Source organism: Pteropus medius, unplaced genomic scaffold, assembly GCF_902729225.1.
Source record: "Pteropus medius unplaced genomic scaffold, Ma_sr-lr_union100, whole genome shotgun sequence".
Classification (NCBI taxonomy): domain Eukaryota; kingdom Metazoa; phylum Chordata; class Mammalia; order Chiroptera; family Pteropodidae; genus Pteropus; species Pteropus medius.
The window spans coordinates 12,975,262-12,995,230 of NW_024346062.1; the positions used below are offsets into that span (position 1 = coordinate 12,975,262).

At 37.4% G+C, this 19,969-nt stretch overlaps 1 protein-coding gene across 21 annotated transcripts in view; it reads right to left on the reverse strand.

Annotated features, from left to right (window-relative positions):
* The window catches only part of MCTP1 (multiple C2 and transmembrane domain containing 1), a 447,851-nt gene that overhangs the window by 42,125 nt on the left and 385,757 nt on the right, over window positions 1-19,969 (reverse strand). For 2 of the 21 annotated variants that reach the window (XM_039875113.1, XM_039875109.1), the window contains one exon: window positions 17,019-17,189. The exons of the other annotated variants lie outside the window; for them this stretch is intronic. In XM_039875113.1, coding sequence (XP_039731047.1) covers window positions 17,034-17,189 — 156 coding nt within the window. In that variant the 3' untranslated portion in view covers window positions 17,019-17,033. Of the gene's footprint in view, window positions 1-17,018; window positions 17,190-19,969 lie in introns of those variants that run through there. 21 annotated transcript variants of the gene reach the window in all.

Genomic DNA, 19,969 nt, shown 5'->3' on the forward strand with positions numbered 1-19,969 from the left:
CGTAGCTCTGTCACTCACAAATCAGAAAATTTTCCTCCAGCCAAATTCTTCTACTTGCTGCCCCTCAGTGTCTCTTGGGTATCCTACTTCTCTCGACTTTGAATACCCTGAACTCCTCTCTTGACTTGTCTGAATCTGACTTAGCCTTCAAAGGTTGGCTCCAGTATCAAGTTGATAATTAGATAATGTGAGTTTCCAGCATTCTTTAGTCTGGAAATACAGTTTGCCTATGGAATAGGCAAATCTTCCTACATTGGGTTTTGTAAGAGTCACGTGTATAAACCGTCATCCTTGCTTTTCCATGCAATATCTTACTCAGCAGAGCACTGCAGCAGCAACTGTTTCTTCTATAATGGGATTGCCAGAATTCCCATAGTGGTTATACTCACCATTTAATTAACAATTATATAATTTTACATTAGCTAACATTTACTGTATGTGAACTGTATAAAGAACTATCATTTGATCCTTATAATCTCATGAGGAACAATTTTTATTCCCATTTTGCAGATGCGGAAACAGAGGAAATATATCTTAATTAGCTCTAATCCAGGAGTCAGTAAACTTTTTCTGTAAAGGGCCAGATAGTAAATAGTTTTGGCTTTAAAGGACATACAGTCTCTGCTGCAACTACTCAACTCTGCCATTATAGTAGGAAAGCAGTCATGGACACTAACAAATGGATGTAGTTTTCTAATAAAACTTGATTGACAGAAACAGGCAGTGGGCTGGATTTGGCCCATGAACTGTAATTTGCTGCTCTTGTCCAAATAATCCATTTTATATTTTAGGCCAAGAAAGGAAAAGCTACTTGCTCCAGAGTACACCAGAGACAGATCTAGAATCCGGGTCTTCTGATTGGTTATTTAGTGGCCTTTAATACTAACCAAATATGGATAATTACTCCAGAATAAATTAAGCTTTTGAAGCTCTAAGGCAGATCTGATACTATTGACAAATTAGATCATTTTGATCCAGATAATTAGATTCACAGATGTGGATTTTATTCCATCTTCTGGATCTTCCAAAGGTAAATAGACTCTTAAACTTAGCTTCCTTGTTTATCTTGCATGGGAAAACAGTTCTCAGACCAGACAAACACATGCCACAACTGCATGTATAGTTAGGACTTAGTGCTTTTTTAAAAAACAGGTTTTGGTGGTTTGGGACTATTGTTAGGACAGTAGTCCCTTGACAAGCAAGATTCTTTGGAGTGGTGCTGAATACACTTGGCTCCATGCCAACTTTCTAACTTAGCCTCCTATTTTACCAGAGACATTCTGACCTGGTTAGAGGGGTAAGTATATCTTTTGTGGTAACAGCACAAAACCCATGATTGCTTATCCTCCTTGGCCCCATGCTCTAGAAAATTTAGTTCTGCATTATCGATTCAAATCTTTGACAGAAAGTAAAATTTCCGTGGGGCAAGCTGTTATTCTGTGACCTTTGTTCCTTCTATTAGTAGCCTTGGAATGTCATGGAAAACGGTTAACATTCTCTTGCATAGCTACTTCTTGAGCTCTGTTATCGGCACTCTGAGTTTCTCAATCATTGTCTTAGGACTCTGTGATGATAATAAAAGCCTTCAAGTAGAATTTCTTGGAGACAGAAGTACTGTCACACCATATTTCAAGCTTTCTGTTGAGCCCTAAAACTAAGCAGAAAGTAAGAGAGGTAGATTGTACCTAATATACTTTATTCTTCTAGGTAAAGACAAAACACTGTTACCTTGACTGTTCGTAGTGGACTAACCATTCCTAGACGAGCCTGCACGTTTGGGAGCACTTAACACAATCAGAAGTCTGGGAGATGAGCTGACTCTAGAAGGTCAAGAAACAGTTGTCCTTCATGCTTCTGCTGTAATTGTGGCACCACAGCATTCTTGTCCTTGATTTATGTCGTGACCTGGGGTCATGTTTTGATTCTGAACGTCCATAGTTTATTAGGTTGTGCACATTATACTTAAATACTTCGACTAACCTTGAAAGAAGTTCAGAATCTTCAACAGCCTATACAATTTTTGCTAGTCCAATCAATCTATCATTAAGAAGACTAAAGAAAAATTTTTTTCTTTGAGTAGACAGAAGTATTTGCTGTGGATGACTAGACAAAAGACACCTGCAATGGTGTCTTAATAGTTGACATCTCCTAGCAGTTAAGATATATGTGGCCCTGTATGCTGAAACCTACTTTTGAAGACTGGAAAATATAATATTTTATCAAAGCAGTGGGGAAAAAGCTAGTTCCTCCCAATTTCAAAATCTATAATAGTGCTTTAAAGTAAATAAGAAAATTGTAAGTGATCTCCTGCTAGGGATACCTTGTGAAGCCTTGAGTCAAGAGCTGTAAATATATTTTATTGATGCTATGAAGTAAGTACTATTACTACATCCATTAGACGCATGAGGAAATTGAGACTATAGAGAGGTGAGGCAATTTACTCAAGCTAGTAAATGATGGAGCTGGAACCTAAATTGAGGAAGTCTGACTCCAGAGCCTGAACAAACCATTACTCTAACCTGTACAATCACCTGGTAAAATCTATATCCTTCAGTGGAAACTTGATGAATGAGAGATAGAGAGAAGAAATAGCATATTCCAGTTTCTCTGTTCCCTAGATTACTGCTGACATATTACAGAGTATATCCTACCTTGAGTTATTGTCCGAGCCTGGGTGGTCACAGAGAGAGGTACCAACCACAGGAACCTGTGATCAGTTCCTAACACTGCTATTTTCAAACAGTGACCAAAGTCTGTATCTTGCTTTTGTAATGTTATTAAAGTGAAGGGTGAAGGATTAAGTTCTTAATGTCTCAAATAACATATTTCTGGATAGATAAAACATGTTTTTTTTATAGTCATTCTCTCCTTTCATTATTTTAGAACTCCTAGACGCACGTAGTAATCATTAAGGCCGTGTACAAATATTCTGGCTCTCTCTTTTTGGGCCTGTGTTAAGATCATACTTGTCCAGCTCCTAGAAGTGACTTGCTTTGGCCAATGAAAGGTGAGTAGAAATGGACTGTGTTGCTTCCAGGAGGAAACCTTAAAAATCAGTGCACGCTTTAACATGTTTCTCCATTTGACTTGGTAACCGACAATATTCCAAATAGCTGCTGCTCTGTCAGCCTAGGGACCAAGGTAAGGATGACAGCACAGGTATGGGGCAAAGGCCCCTGCTCACCTCTGATGAACACATAGTATAAGCAGAAATAAAGCATTATGGTTCTGAGCCCCCAAGATTTGGTGTCAATACTGCAGCAAAACCTACCTTAACCTGACTGGTCTGCTCTTACAAAATGTACTGATGCCTAATTCAAAGCAGCAACATAGAGAATATGGCAGAAGAAGGTGATTAGGCTCCTGGTTGTTGTGAAAGCCATCAAGCCTAACAGGAAATATACAGGTGTTTCTAAAAGGTCTGTTAATTGCAGCACAGAAAGAAATAGTCCTTGTCATCCAGGACTGGAGTCTAGTCAGGATTTCTCTGGAAGTAGAAGTGTGGAATTTCCAGCTCCTGCAACTGGCCCAAATTGTCAGGAGCACGTGAGGGGCCCCACATCTTTCCCATGTGCCCTTAGACATGAGCAAGCGGACCCTGAAAGCGATGTGGAGTTTTTAGTGAAAAACTGTTCAGGCTGAGGTAACCACTTAGAAGTGTACTACTTTAACTTTCCTGACAGATATGATCATTCAGTAGAGCAACCAAGGGCTTTTCTCTCTCCTTTTCCCTTTCAGTAATAATCAAAAAAAGCGATGCTCTGAGTTAGGGGTTTAAACAGAAAGAAATTGAAATTCATGACAGTGATGACTTAATAATATTGCAAATTATAGTTTTTAGTTCAGGTAATTTAGCATACCAAATCACAGTTTAATTTCCTTCTACAGAGCCCAGGAATGCGACATAGCATATGGGAGAAGGGGCAAGGTAGGGTGGAGGGAAGGGTAAAGACAAGAGTAAGGAAAAAAAAAATTAAGGTTCCTCAAATGCAGGTGTCCTTGAAAGACTAATAAAAATGACCTGCAGAATGTAAACAACAGTTAATGTGTGTGAGGTCTACAGCCCTGATCTTGGAGAGGCAAAGGGTCCTTGCTTCCTTTTGTTCAGGTGCATGCTTCTCCTGCCTGGTGGAATGTGAGGATCAAGACCCAGAAGGAATGCATAAAGTGTGCAGAGCTCTGACAGCTGTGAAAGAAAAGAATGACTTTGAGAGTGTCAGCAAAACGGAGCCTCTGTTGAATGGCATGTGTCCTTGATTGTGCACAGCATAATGCTGCATGAAGGAATGGAGAGTGGGGGAGCTGAATCACTTAATGATTTGTCTTTTGTTCTAGGATCAACCTTCTAGAAATAAACCACTATTCAATCTGTATTTACGACTCACTTTGCAAAATATTCAAAATAGCTTCCTCAGGTATGTCAATTAATTCACCTGACTGAAAGCAGTGTCTGTGTGTTTGGCTAGAGAATTGGGGAAGAATTCTTTTGACTGAATTTCATCCAAAATGACCACCTGAGTTCCAGCTATGACAAAGTAGTGAGGATGAGCCCTCCGAACTAGCCCAGGAAATATCAGTTTTTCAAGCCTGTCAGTGTTACCCAGCCAGACCACAGCTGATCAGCTTGACCGAATGTTCACGAACCTTGGATTGGTTAGGTCCATTTGCATGTACCTGAGTTCAGAGGTTAGGGGTCAAATAGTTAGGCTGAGTTTGCAGGCACTTAAAACTAAAGTTCTCACTCTAACGTAACTCCGAATCACCTAGTTAAAAAAATTCCTAGGTCCTACCCCATCCTTAACTAAATCAGAATTTCTTCGGGATGAGGCTAGAAACCTATGTTTTAACATGGTTCCTAGATTACTTTGATGGAAACTAGGGTCTTTTTATTTTCTACGTAAGCATGAAGCCAACATTTTTATTATTATTATTTTATTTAAACCTCTTCAAATTTAGCTGAGTAGAAAGAAAGAAAACATAACCCTTCACAGACCTAAAAAATCACAAAACACAAAAACACCCAAGGAAACAAAACTCAATCCAAAAAACTCATACAAGTAGAGAGAACTTATCCTTTATCATCCAGACTGAGACACTTCAGAAAGTGAAATTGGGCGCTATTAGTAGTTACAGTAGGGTAACAGGCATAAATGGAACTCTGCTAGGCAAACCAGGACTTGTGATCACCTGAGTTCTAAGACTAATCTAGGCAGGAAAGTTGATTAGGATTTAGGCCACCAACCTAACAGAAAGCCCTTATCCGAGTCTCAACACTTATCAGTAACTGCAAATATTTTAATAGGAAAGGTTTATAAGCTCTAAATCCAGAAGATCCCATTTAGAGGCTCGTACTGGCTTGGGCAAACCAGGGTAAATTCTCAGGTCCTAATTACCCTGATTAGGAAGAGACTAGTAGAAACCTTGACCTCACAGTGGAAGAGCACATACAGTAGTGACATTGATCCACATCAACGTCAGAAGTCAGTCTTGTGAAATGTAAAGAACTGGTCCTCAGAGGCAGAGAAGAAGATAAGTAAACTGGGCATTATTCTACTCTTTATATTCACCTTACAGTTTCCAAGAAACACCTTTTCCCTAAATTTTAATTTTATTCTCACGTAGTTTGCACAAAACCACCTAACAATTATTTTCACATGGATTTCCTACTGCTTTCTTCCTGGGAAACAATTGCAATAGTCTTGTAGGACAAAGGAAGAATAAGTTGTTCATTTTCCTTACTCAGTTTATGCAAAGTAAGCAGTGTGTAAAGGCTGTTTTAGAAGTGCAAAAGAGCTAAACGGGAAAGCATGTATTTCTAGGAAATCTCATTTATTTCTTTGGTTTTAATAATGACTGTGGTATACAGTTGCTTTTGCAAATAATTACAATGATGTTATTGCATATTTACTTTCAGATATTACTTCCATTTTTAAAATAAGCTCAAAATATAGTGTTTATTCAATTATGCACCTCTTAGCAAACAGCACTCTACTCTGTTATGAGTAAACTCCCCAATATTGGAAACCCCTTAAAATATGAAGAACAAAGAAAATGTATATGCGGAAGAATCTGGTTCTTCATAAAATACATTCTCTTCTAGAAATTATATGTAAGGTACACTATGCCTCTTCTGTGTGTAGTTGCCAGTGCATGGAATAAAAGGAAAGCAGAATTGGTGTGCTGACCCCAAGAAAAAAGCAGTATCTGAGGAAACATTGAAATAATTACTAAATTTGTGTATAAAAAAGGCATGTTATAGTTACAGGAGAAGGGAAGAGAGAAATCGTTCTTAGATGATTATAAAATATATCTTATTTACCTGAGAGAGTTAAAGTGCATTGGCGATGCTTTTTAAAAACTGGTCTTAATTACCCTTGAGACCAGAGTTCCATATGAGGTGAATATGTTTTTAGATAGTTTTCTAAAATATGTATAATTTACTCAAGGAAAAAAGGACTGTGTCCTCTGGAGCCAATTGAGTCTCACAGGTAAATACAAATTTAAGTAGATTCCTAAGAAGTATATTTTGTACAGTGGCTGATGGAGTGGAATGTCTATGAAGAAGCTGGGAAGGTCTGTCAGTTAAGTACATAATAAAAATGTATTGGAAAAAATACATCATTTTCTCAGTGGATTATAATTGGCTATGCATACCAAAAAGTCTTATTTTCAAAAATGTATTCTGCATCCACAGAGTTTTAAATCTCAATAACTGCGTTATTTTTAAGACTCAAAATGCTAAGCAATATTAGTGAGAGTGACAGGAGAACCACATGGTAGATGTCATTCTGTAATTTACAACTCTCTTTGACATCTTTTTTTCCTTCTTCTTTTAAAGCAGACTCCATCTAAAGCCATAGGTGAAAAGTTAAAGAAGATGGAGAACAAAATTCAACTTTCCTTACTAAATAGTTTGATTGATGCTTTCAGAAGTGTCAAAGTACATTTAACTTTAAAATATATCCTCTTTTATTATCCAGGAAGAATTTTCTATTACAAACAAAAAAAAAAAAAAAAAAAAAGGGAAAGAAAAAGAATTTAAAGTGTCTAGAGTAACACAATTATCATGTTCTTCCATTTATGCCTTCTTTTGGTGGGTGAGCCTTCCCGATCCCACTAATTAAGAGGCTTTCTCATCCCAACTCTTCATTTTTCCCACTCATCCATTCAATTTTAGTTTCACTTGTCTCTTTCCCTTATATGGACTTTATTGCACTTGTTATGGACTTTATTATACCTATCATTATGTTCTTTCTGTATTATCCTGTTTCTGTACAAATCATTCTGGGCTGTTGAGCTGCAAACTGTTCTGCTTTGGTTGCTACGTATTCCTGTTACGTCACGTAGCCCCAGCCTTCACAGCTACTTGATAATCTGTTCATTCATCTTGTGTTGACTATCACCTTCCACCTAAGTACTCCTGCAATCCTCCCTCTTTCTCCAGAGCTTTTCATTCTAACTTTTGACTCATATCAGGTGACCATTTCTTCTACTTTCCTAAGAGAAATGAGGCCACACGTACTTCCTCAACACCTACCCTTTCGCCCAGAATCACCCCATGGAACTTCATCCCTTCCCTTGTGCTCTTCTTCCCACCTATCCCTATCTCTTCTGAGACCTTGATCCTCCACTCTTCTAGCTTTGGAATTCCATCTTCCCTACTGGTTCCTTCTAAAACAGTGTGAGTTCTCCACTACTAAAACAAACCCGACGTTCTTGCTAACTCCGTAAGTTCCTGTCCTTCCTCTTCTTACACTTTCAGAGTCAAACATTCTGAAGGGCAGTTCCTACAAGTTGCCTTTGATTTGCCCTCTGCTTTCTGCTCTCATGCCTCTAGGAAAACTGTTAGCACCAAGATCACGTTTTGCTCAGTTCTCATCTTCTGTGAGCACTTGCCATATTTAATTCTAGTGACACAGTTCTTAAAACTATTGGTTCCCATGAAAGAGACCCTTCTGATTCTCCTCCTACCCCTCTGATAATTCCTTCTCAGCCATATGCTCTGTTCCTCCTCCTCTCTGGTCCCTTAAATAGAGATATTCTCCACAGAACTGTCCTTGGCCCTCTCCCCTTCACTCGCAACAGCCTGTTTCAGTAATTACTTTTATCTCTAATGAGTGCTTCTCAAATTTAAGTCTCTGGCCATAACCTCTTCTTTGAATTCCAGATTTCTATTTCTGGTATCTGCTTAAATACCCAATTTGATGGCCTGGTGACATTTCAAACTCAATATGTTAGAAACAGAAGTAATTTTCTTCCTTTCTAAAATCTATTCCTACTCAGACCTTCTGTTCCATTTAATAACATGACAATCTTCCTGGGAACTCATGACTAATAATGCTGCTGCTGCTGATAACAATAACGATAATACTACTACTAATATAATACTTATGAAATTCTTACTGTATCATAGACAGTGTTCTAAGATTTACACATATTTATTCACTTAATCCTCATAACAACTCTGTGAGGCAGAAATTATTATTAACCCCATTGTACCAATTAGGAAACTGAGGGATAGAGGTGAAGTACTTTGCCCAGGGTCACACAGTAGCCTGGTTCCAGGGCCAATACTCTTAACCATTATGCTATCTTGCCCATAGAAATCTTTACAATTGTTGGCAGTATCCTTAAGATGTGTTATAGCTGAGAGTGGCTGAAAGGTTATTCGAGGTATGGGGAACTTGAAGTTGGGTAGTGGTTATAAGAATGGAAAGGAGATTGATCGATAGGGACACACTGGAGCTCTGTGACAACAGGAACTACACTCAATTCTGTGTCATCTATAGCACCAGTGGCAGTAACTGGATCTTAGAGAGCAGAAAGTTCCTTTTTCTGTCATAATGGGAAAGGTAGGTGTAATTCTGATTTTTCATGGGAGGTACGGATATTAGAGAGGAGATCAGAAATATACTGGCAAAATGAAGATGATTTGACAGTAACTTTTCTTTTGATAAATATCTAGTATTCAACATGGCTAGTTTGGTTATGGGCCTCTGATGTCTGAACTGCTGTTTTACGTTCATACATATCTTTCTATTTATTAAGTATTTAACCAAATGCTTACTATATTTTACCCTTGTTCATAATATGTATTATAATACTCAGTTCTGGTATTAGAATTTATGTTTTTATGGAGACAAGACACAGTAAAATTAAATAAGGTCATGAGTTAATAAATAACATGTAAATGTCATAAGGCAATGTGGCATAGTGGTTTAAATCATGGGCTTTGGAATCTAGATAAAACTGGGTTCTAATATCAGCCTTTCTTTGTGACCTTGGACAAGTCACTTAGCCTAGAAAAATGAGAGTCTCGTTTTTCTCATCTGCAAAATGTGGATGATAATACCAACTTAATAGAGTTGTCATGAAGAAGTGAGATAATGCATGTGAAGTGCTCAACACAATGCCTGGCACATAATCCCATAAAAAACTGAAAGGGGAAAAATGACAAATGTCAACTGACAAAAGAATGCATCATTATAGGTTCAGAAGTGGGGCTCACTACAGGCTGGGGTTTGGGTGGGGAGTAGTTCCCAGTTAGATCTTAAAGGATGAACGGGTCTTGAAAAAGCAGAAAGGGCATTTCATGTAGATAGCAAGGTAGAGAATATCAAGAGAACCTAAGAGGAAGGTAAAAAGGAGTATTACAACAGCAAAATCAATAGAATTTTTATTACAGATTAGGCAGAGAGAACCACCAAAGATTGAGTCTTCATGAGCAAAATAATTGTGCTACTGGTAGATATCCATTAGCTAGGAAAGGATGCTATTTTTAGAGAAAGAATACAAGTTCAGATTGAAATATACTGAGTTTGGGATTATGACTAGACAATTTTTAATGTCCAAGAGGGTGGAAAGAGACAACAGCCTTTGGACAAAAAGGCATAACCAGAGATTTTTAGCTTCTTGAAAAGAATTAGGTCTTGTTTATCTTTTTATCCTTCAAAGCACCTAGCATTGTGCTTTGAATATTCCAAGTACATAATACATTGTTGTATGGATGAATGAATAAATGTATGAAAATAAAGATTTTGGAGCTATCTTCACTGAAGTGATAGCTAAAATTGTGGGCATAGATTAGTTCTCTAAGAAAGACCAAAATTGGGAGATACACCCAAACGCCAAAGACAACGATGAAAATTGAAGTGTTCAAGTAAAACAACGTGAGACAGAAGGGAATATTAAATGGTGGTCAAGAGAGCACTGGGATAAATGAACTGAAAGGGTGGAAGACCAAGTGAGGCTATTGATGTCTTCAAGGAGCAAGTTTAGTAAAGTGTTACAGATGGAAGCCACAAAGGAGAGAATTAAGAATGAATAAAAGTGGAACATAAATGGAGGCAACAGATGTAAACATGCCTGAGATTGATGGGGAAAGAAGGAAAGAAAACTCACTACATTCTTCAGTATATGATACACGAAATAGATACACAAATGTCACAGGTTTGCAAATATTATTAAGTACATGCATGCATGAACATGTGAACAAATGAATGAAGTGAATCATTCATATGAATCCAATAAAAATACCATATTTTGATCTCTTTTTACTTAATCAGAAAACTTCCATCTTCTTTTCTATGCTGTGCATGTCTAAATAGGTGCACGCATATCTATAGGTGACAAAGTTAGTTAACTCTTCTAAGATAAAAAATGAGCTCTAACGAATTACTCTTTTAGCTGTTGTTATGGGAAAAGACCCACACAGAAAGTTATATCATTACAATTTAGAATGTGGGAAGGGGAATATTTATGAATAAATACAAGGAATTTTCATTCTCATAGTGATTGTTTTAGTATAAGCTACAACCCCTCTAAGTGGGTGGCTCCAAGTGGCTCCCATCTGGATAGTTTCTTTTATTAAAACTAATTGTTTTGTGTGTTTGAAAAATGTACAATTTTATCATCATGGAGAAAAGTCTGCACAATATCATTAAAATATGAAAAGCAAACCTGACTTATGGAAACAAAGAACACCTGAAATCAATAAGCATCTATTTACTTTTCCTCATAATGAGAAACAGATATCAAAAAGTATTTTAGGTATGGGTTTGCCTTTTTTTTCATGCTATGAAATTTATGCTGAGTGGAAAAACCTCATGCTCGGTACATTCAGCTTATAGTACATTTTCAAGGTGAATTACTAAATCCTCAAAACCTGACCTTCTAATGAAGGCACTGATGCAATCACAGAGCTGGTGAAGAAAACCACAAAGATATAAAAATGCATAGATATATGATCAACTAGGGACAAATTTTGATGAAATGATCACCAGATCTCTACAGACAAGGCATATCTATCAAACATGCCTACCATAAAGTTTGATTCCATTAATTCCCTAAGAAAAGACATCAGGTAGAGTTCTGATACCACATGGGTAAACATTAAGAAATTCTGATATTACAATATCTTTTACATAAAAACCTAAACATGACCCAACCAGATGCAAAAGTGAGTTTCCACTGGGAATGCTACTTACTTTTTTTACTACTGGTATTGTTATTTAAACGTTTAATGTAGAAAAAACTAAAGGCCAAAAAAGAACATGCCTGCACTTAATTTCAAGTGACAGCTAATATAGTGCATTAAAGGTGTAATGCTATACACATGGTAGTTATATATAAATAGTAACATTAAAAGGGGTTACAACATCCCTAAGACATCTAAGTCTAAAACACTTAAAAAGCACATTTGCAGTACAATGTATCTTAAATTATTTTAATTGGCTTCAAGAAGACTTCAGACTAGAGATGGGCTTTGACTTTTTCTGATTATAGAAAAGGAAATACAGATGAATGCTTTTTAGGCAGCCTGATATCATTCCCAGGTAGACTATCATGTAACCTGTGTTACTTAAATAACAAATGTTATTTTCACATAAGTGGTTTATGTAAATTTTGTTTTCCTAAAGTTGTTAGTTCTCTTAATAAGTATAGATAATGCAAAATATCTTTTTGTTGTTGTTGTTCTTTCTTTGCATTTATTATCCGGGAACCTTTTCAAAGAGGAAGGTGTGGAGGGCCAGCAGAGTGACAGAGCTTGAATACTTAGCAACCATTTTTACTGTTGAGGGTTTTCCTTTTTTATAGTATGAAAAGTAATCCAGTTATATTCTTTAGCTCGATTACTTACAAATAACTTATCTGAAGACAAAATCAAGTAAATCTGTCAGTTGTGGAAGTTCATTTTTCCATGTGTTATCTAGAGATAAGCCAGCCTGTACTATTAGATTTCCACTGACATAATTGTGCATGAATTCTAATCTGATTTGGTATTACATGGTGCAAAAGGTGACACATTTTCTCTAATATACTCCATTAGAAAGGAAAGAAATTGCCAAAGTATGAAATCTGAGGACCTTGATTCAGAAACCATGCAACTTTGAGGTCAGCTCAATGGAAAAAAAGAACTTGTTTAACTACCCCAGGCACTGAAGGTTGTGACAGCAAATGTAATACCCAGGGTAGTTACTCTGTTGGATAATCAATAAAATCTTAACATTATCAGACTGCAACAGCTGTATATTTGTTTATCATATTGCTGTGAATGTCTCCAAAATATTCACAGAGAATGTAGATGCTGTCTGTCCCCATTCCCAACTCATTGCTGATCAAAATAGTCAAATAAGATACCAGAACCAAGAAATAGCATTTATGTGCATAACGTGCCAAATATTGATTTTTAAAATCCACAGAATGCTACCTCGCTATGGCAGAAAAATGTTAGCTCCAAGGATCCTGGAAAATACTCTTGACCAAGATGCTTACAATTTCTACTACAAAATTTTTAGAGATATTAGTGACCTTTTAAATCCTATGAGAAATGTCCTTGAACAAATTAGTAAAATACCATTTGTGAACTGTTGAAAATTTTAAATTACATTTTCTAAAAGGTAGGAACTCATGTTTTAAGAAGGAACTGTTCTGCAACATTCTTTCCTCACTTGACTTTTTATTTTTGGTAGCAAGTAAGTAAAATCTGAATTCCAGAACACAGGACAGAGGCGTTTTTGTGCTCACTCATTGGTGGAAGACAATAGATGTCCATTACAATTTAAATAGGAATGTAAAAAGGATTCTTCACAAATCCTTCCTACCCCACAACTAGCGTCAAGAGAGAGCTTAGCTAGAAGGTGAAATCTTTGGACTATCTATGAGCAAAGCAAAAGAGGAGAGAGATTTAGGTGGCCTTTTGAGATTTCAGCAAAGAAGTAGAGAATGACAATTCATCCAGTCCTTTGTTGTTTCTCATCTTGTAAATTAAAAACAAAAAATAAAATAAAAATATATAAGATGATGAAACTTGGATATATCAGGCAATTTGAAAGTGCTATGTTTAATTTTTGAGATAACCTAATTCAGCACTATGTGCTGATAAACCTTAGACACAGAGAGAATCTCCTGGTAGGCAATAGGCTCCATATTCCTTAATGCTACAGGACATCCATTAGAGAAGCTTTTGCTTTTTTGAAATTGTGGCTGATTTAATTTTCCAAAGATAGCCATACAACATCTCCCATCCTTTAGATTCTTATACAACATGAACTTGACACTCTTGATTAAGAGGTAGAATTAAATTCATCCTCTCTTTGAATCTAGGCTGGCCTTAGTGACTTGCTTGACTAATAGAATATGACGGAAGTGATATTTTGGAACTTTTACAGCTAAGTCATAAAAAGCCTCACAGCTTCTACTTGGGTCTCTTGAAACACTCACTTTTGAATTCTCCCTCTCAAAAACAAACTGCCACATTATGAGGGGCCAGCAACAACCTCTAGTCATCACATGGAGCCATCTCGAATGTTCAGGCTACTCGCACCTTTAGATGACCACAGTTCCAGATTCCTGGTTAGCACCACAAGAGAGATTCGGGCAAGAACTGCCGAGGTGAGCCCAGTCAACCCACTGAATAAGGAAAGAATGGTAAATCGTTGCTTTAGGTCACAAATTTTGTATGTGAGTGTGGGGTAGAAGACTGATATGCCAAAAATGGTGGGCTTTAGAGGGAGACAGACTAGAGTTTGAAATGTGGTTGTTTCACTTTTGTGACTTTGAGTGTTACATCATGTCTCAGAGGTGTCAGTCTTTTCATCTAAAAAACAGTGACAATAGTAGCTGCTTCTCAACTGACTTGTATTCCTCTAGCCTATTTTCCTAATGATTCTTAGCTCAAAAACAGAATAAGCATGGTTACTATATACCTTTTGCTCTGAACCAACTTTTGTGGCAATAAAAAATATTTTCCCTCCTTTTACATTGACACTTCTTGCTTCCATGTCGGTCTATGTTTACTCATTGAAAGCACAATGAAATGGTGAAAGGCACAGTATATGAACCGATTGTCATCATTTTTCCAAATGCTCTCCCAAGACCTAGTGCCAAGGGAAAAAAGGCTGAGCAGTCATACAGGACACTTTTGCTGTCTATACTGACCAAAATGGTCTACGGTTATACAAAATTGCATTCCAAATGGCCTCGTTGTCATCTCTAGGTAGATCAACAGGCTTTACTAAAACATGACTAGGAAGAAAAATTAACTAGAGCTTTTTTTCTGACCTCATTTTCTTCACCATCAGACAAGTTACCTAATTCCTAGACTTAGCTTCTTCTCTATTAGGTAACTTGTTTTTAGGCTCAACTACTTCTCTATTTCAGTCACATTATCTGGTTTCTAATCTTAGCTACTTCCCTATCAGCCAAGTTAATCTTCCTGATACTGAGGCAGGGAAATGGTGTTTGATAAGCCAATACAAAATTATTGTGAACATTAAATAAGGCAGAGAAGGGAAAAGTACTTTGAAACATGTGAAGTGCTGTACAAATACAAGGATATCTCAGGTAGGCATCTCACAGTCAACCATGACCCTAAATTTTCCCTTACTCTATTCAATATAATTTTTTCAATAATCTTAATACATTACCCATTAAACATATCTTTCAGATTTGTTTCTTTCTATTATTATTATTACCATTTAAGTGCAAGATGCCATTATTTCTTGCTGGGGCTACTGCGGCACCTCCTAGCACATTTTCCTATTTCAAATTTCATTTCCTTCTTACGCCATCCTCTGCCCTATTGCCAAATTTTTCCTCTCAAAGAACAAATTTTATTATGACAAATCTCTGCTTTAGGTCTCCTTTGATTCATTGTTGCTTGGAGAATATAATTCAAATTCCTTAGATGATGAATAAAGCCTTCGATATCTTAAATTCACCCTTCCAGTGTCATTTTCCTCCAATTCCACTCCTGTACTTTATACTCCTATTATACCACATGCTTCTTGTCTTTACATATTCTTATATTCTCATTCCTCTTATATTCTCATTCATGCTTCAAGACCCAAATTAAATGCCTTTTCCTCTGTGCAACATTTGCTGACAATTCTATGAAGACAGTCATCCTGTTTTTCCCACCCAAACTCTGTCCATAACTTTATTATATTTTCTCACTGTATTATAATTATTAGTTTACATAACCAAGGGTCCCATCAGACAGTGACTACTGACAGGCTCATATTGTGTCATATTTATCTTTGTCTACCCAGTGACTTGTCCCTCAATAGATGTTCATGGGAAAAAGTATCATTTTTCAATTAGAGAAACATAATAGCAAACTAATTCTACTTATAACCTTGATTGGGATTCAAGAGGTGGGGGTAGGTCAGTGAAATTAGAAAGAAAAAAAAATATATTTAAAATCCTTCCTGAGACTTTAATTAATAAAAAAATCATGCTTTTAGTCAAATTATATTAAGACGTTGATTCACACAGAGTGATATGCTGTATCATCTATCAGCCTAAACTAAGTTATGTTGCAGTAACAAAGACCTCAAAATCACAGAGGCCTATGAAAACACAGGTTTGTTTTTTGCTCACACTACATTTCCATATGGGTTGGCTCCATGTTATCTTTATTTCAGAATTCAGGCTGAAGGAGGACCTCCCATGTGGATGATTCCAGCTGTATTTCAGAAGGAAAAGAGATGGCAGAGCCAAGGTTGGCTCTTGAACCTTCTGCTAGGAAGGGGCATGGGTTAGCCAAAGTGAGTTACATGGCTCAGCCTGAGATCAGTAGGCAGTGAAGGACAGTTTGAATAGAAGGCAATCTGCCAAAGACACTATTGAAGGTAAACAGATATGTGACATTGTCACTACCATGTTAAGACCTCTAGAATAGTTTCCTCTCAATAGGCGTCTAAGAAAACACCCCACTAACATGATTACAGCCATCTGTGATTTCTTTGAGTCTAGCTTAAGTTGGAAAATTTCAAAGAAAAAAATACTGTAAAGTTTTCACATCTATTGATTTTATATAAATTATAGAGTGTGATGGAACACAAAAAATACAGTATTTCTTGTGTGGCAAGGTTCTGGCTGATGGAAGCATAGAACCAATGAAATTGAGGGAATACCTATGGTTGCCTATTCTGAAAATCTATTAGACATGACGGATTTTTTTAAAATATAAAAACAGCTTGATTTTTAAAGACTGAGACTTTACCTGGCTTTGGATTTGCCACAAGGAGAAAAAAAAAAAAACTTGCATTAAAACATTTTTTAAGTTCATCATATCACCAAGAAAAATAACCCACACGCCCCCAGAAATACTTTGATGAAGCCACATGTTTTTTTGAAGTTGTGTTCTTATCAAATGATATCAACACTACAGGAATTTCTGACATTTCTTTAAGATTTCCCTTTTGCATGTAACCTAATGAAAATAGCCAACTCCTGTTGGCAAGTTATATTATCAAGGAAGAATTCCTACTTCGTGAACTCTTTGTAGAATCTGCAGAGTCAATGTCTTTAACATGGTGAAAAATTTCTTTGCCAAACAAACTTTCAGGCGGATTAAAAATCTTGGCACTCTGGGCTCAGATGGAGCATCTGTGATGCTTGGCAACACATCTGGTTCAACTGCTTTGGTGAAGAAACATGCTCCTCATCTCAGCATACAGTGGTGTCAGCCGGTGTCAACGACTCTGCCAGCGATCTTGAAAAAATCGTGTCTATTTCTACGAATGTTGTCAACCTTCTGAGAGCCAGGGCTGACATGCTGCTATTTCAAGAGGTTTCGTCAAGAAATGGGAAGGAATATGAAAGTTCACTGCTGCAATACAGAAGTTAACTAGATTTCCAGAGGACCTGTCTTGAAACATTTGGTTGATCTTCAAATGAAAGTTCTGCATTTTTGAAGCAAAAGAAATCCAGTTGTTAGAATAACCCAACAGGAGAAAGTCCACTCATAGTTTGCTGTACTTGATTGATATTCTTGCCAGATTATCTAGGTAAATCTTTCCATTTAAATTCTTTTAGCTCCACTGTTACTCTGAAGGGCATGTCGGAGGCAGACATCTACCTAGACAATTCAAGGCTGGATAAGTGCTTCTGTAAATGAAGAAGGCGTGACAAAGCTTGCCAATTTGTTTACAGATAGAAATCCAAAGACAGATGGAATCATTAGATATAACACTTTGATAGCTAATTCTGCCTCCAATGACCTTAATGTGGAACCATGAATACTTCTTCCCTTTATTTTTTTTTAAATGAAGCACTAATAATGCAGACTTTTCAAAAGATGACCTCATTGATACAATATGAATTCAATGAGAATTCTGGAGAACTCCAGGAATCCCACTATGCCCAACCTGCATCTCAAAAAGCCAAAGCAGCTCTTATTTTGTCTCTTATCATTTTCTTTTGCCAAGTCAGTGTTTTAAACCCTTACTGCCATGAAGCTAAAAAGTCGTAGTCAAACAGATGTCAAAAATAACAAGCCTTTTGCTGTGTCAAAAACCACTCCATAATTTCAATATCAAAGCCAAACATCAGCCTTCTTGTAGAGGCTTACTTTTGAGATGAATTAAACTTGATTTTTACTTGCAAAATTTGCATTTATCTCAGGTGTTTGAGGAAAACAAGCATTAATGTCAAGAGGAAGGTGGTGAGAGCAATAGATATGACTTTATCCAGATACTTTATAGTCTCTGTAAAATAATTCAATTTCCATTACCTAAAATGGTATGAAAAAGTTTTTTTGTATATATGTGTTTATGTGTATTCTTCTGGGGAGAAAGTCTACAGCTTTCTTCAGATTCTTAAAGTGTCTGCAATCTATATAAGGTTAATACCCTCTGCCCTGGTGCTTTGTAGAGTAAAACATTTTAAGGACTGAAACAAATGTTGTGAGGAAGTGAAATTCTTCTGTTGAAAATGATACTAACCATGCCTTGGTGCTCCACTAGCCAATTAATAAAACAGGCTGCTAAATAGGAAGGAACCAGCTGTCCTAGAGATGGGCACTAACTCATTCTCATTTTTGGACAAGCTTTTCTGAAATAAAAACTGAGACAATTTGGATAAAAACAATTGATTTGTTTTTAGTTTACATGCTGAGTGAAGAACCTGTAGCCATATTTACGTAAAAAAGTAGGACTAATAAGGAAAAATTGGGACCTCAGAGGTAGTGCTTTAAAATACAGTATTTTCTTGAGAAGTATAGCAAATGCATTTGAAAGCATCTGTATTAGTTTCTATTGCTGCTATAATGAATTACCATAAACCTAAAAGACACAAATTTATTATCATACAGTTTTGTAATTCAGAAGTTGGAAATGGGTCTCACTAGGCTAAAATCAAGGTGTGGGCATGGCTGCATTTCCTTCTGGAGACTACCCACATTTCTTGGCTTGAAGCCCTCCTCCTTCACCAAAGCCAATATAACAGGTCATCACTCCCTCACCCCACCCCCAGTCAGTTTGTGTTTTAATAATGCTAATGCTCTGGACTTGACCACATACTAGGCAGTGGGTACTGTACAGCCGTTGCTTCTGATTTCTGGGTCTTCAAGTTCTCCTTGTGCTTGTTGAATCTGCTGTTCAGGGCATGTACTTTCTTGACCCACGGATACTGGGGCTTGTAGAACTTCCTGGGGTTCTCTGAGTTTATTTAATGACCATGAGAACAAAGGTGGTGGACTTGCAGACAGGTCAGATCTTGGAGAGTTTAGGCCCTGTGACTTCTGTTATTTGGTGTCATACTTCTGGAGAGAGCTTCACCTTCTGGTCATCCGGAGTTTTCAGCAGTTCTTCCTTGCCCTGAAGATCTTGGAGTATAGGTTTTGGTCCTAGTTGTGCAAGCAGCCACCAGCTGCCACGTACTCTGATGGCCTCTTCCACTTTTAAGGATACTTCTTTTATTGAGCCCAGACAATCCAGGATAATCTTTCTGCTGAGGTCAGTTAATTAGCAATCTTCATCCAATCTGCTACCTCAATGCTTCTTTGCCAGGTAGTGTTCAGAGGTTTCAGGAATTAGAGCGAAGACATCTATAAGGGGCTATTATTCTGCCTATCACATGCCCCTTAGTCAGTTTAGTGGGAAAGGGCTGAAAGTGCAGGGGAACCATGAGAAGTGGAAACCAGAATTAAACAGCCCCTGGCTGGGATGGATAGTATGTTCCCTGATTATGCTACCAAAACACTTAAAGAACATGCCTGAGGTAATTTGCATCTGCACTTTGATTTTTTTCCCTCTTGGAAAACCTAGTCTTAAGGGAAGGTAAAGATATTGAGCTTGGAAACCCTGAGTGTTAGCTCTGGCTCTGCCACTTGCTGTCTATATCACCTTTGACAATTCACTTAAGTTTAGCTGAACCAGTTTCCTCATTTAAAAATAATGTTAAATTAGGAGTGGCATGGAGAGGTTGGGCTGGGACACACTGAATGTCGGGGCTGCTCAGAGGAAGGTGGATATCCCAGGATCTCCGTGAGTTCTACTGGTCTGACAAGAGAGTGCTGGGATGAGAAGCAACTGGGCGCCTGTTATGCAAGGGGGCCCTAATCCCAGACTTCTGCTAAGGAATCTGTCTCACACCATCTGTCAATCAGATCCTGATCCTCCAGGAAACCTCCCCTGGTGCACCGTCAGAATCGCAGTGCTGTGAGCCTCTTCCTGGGGACCCA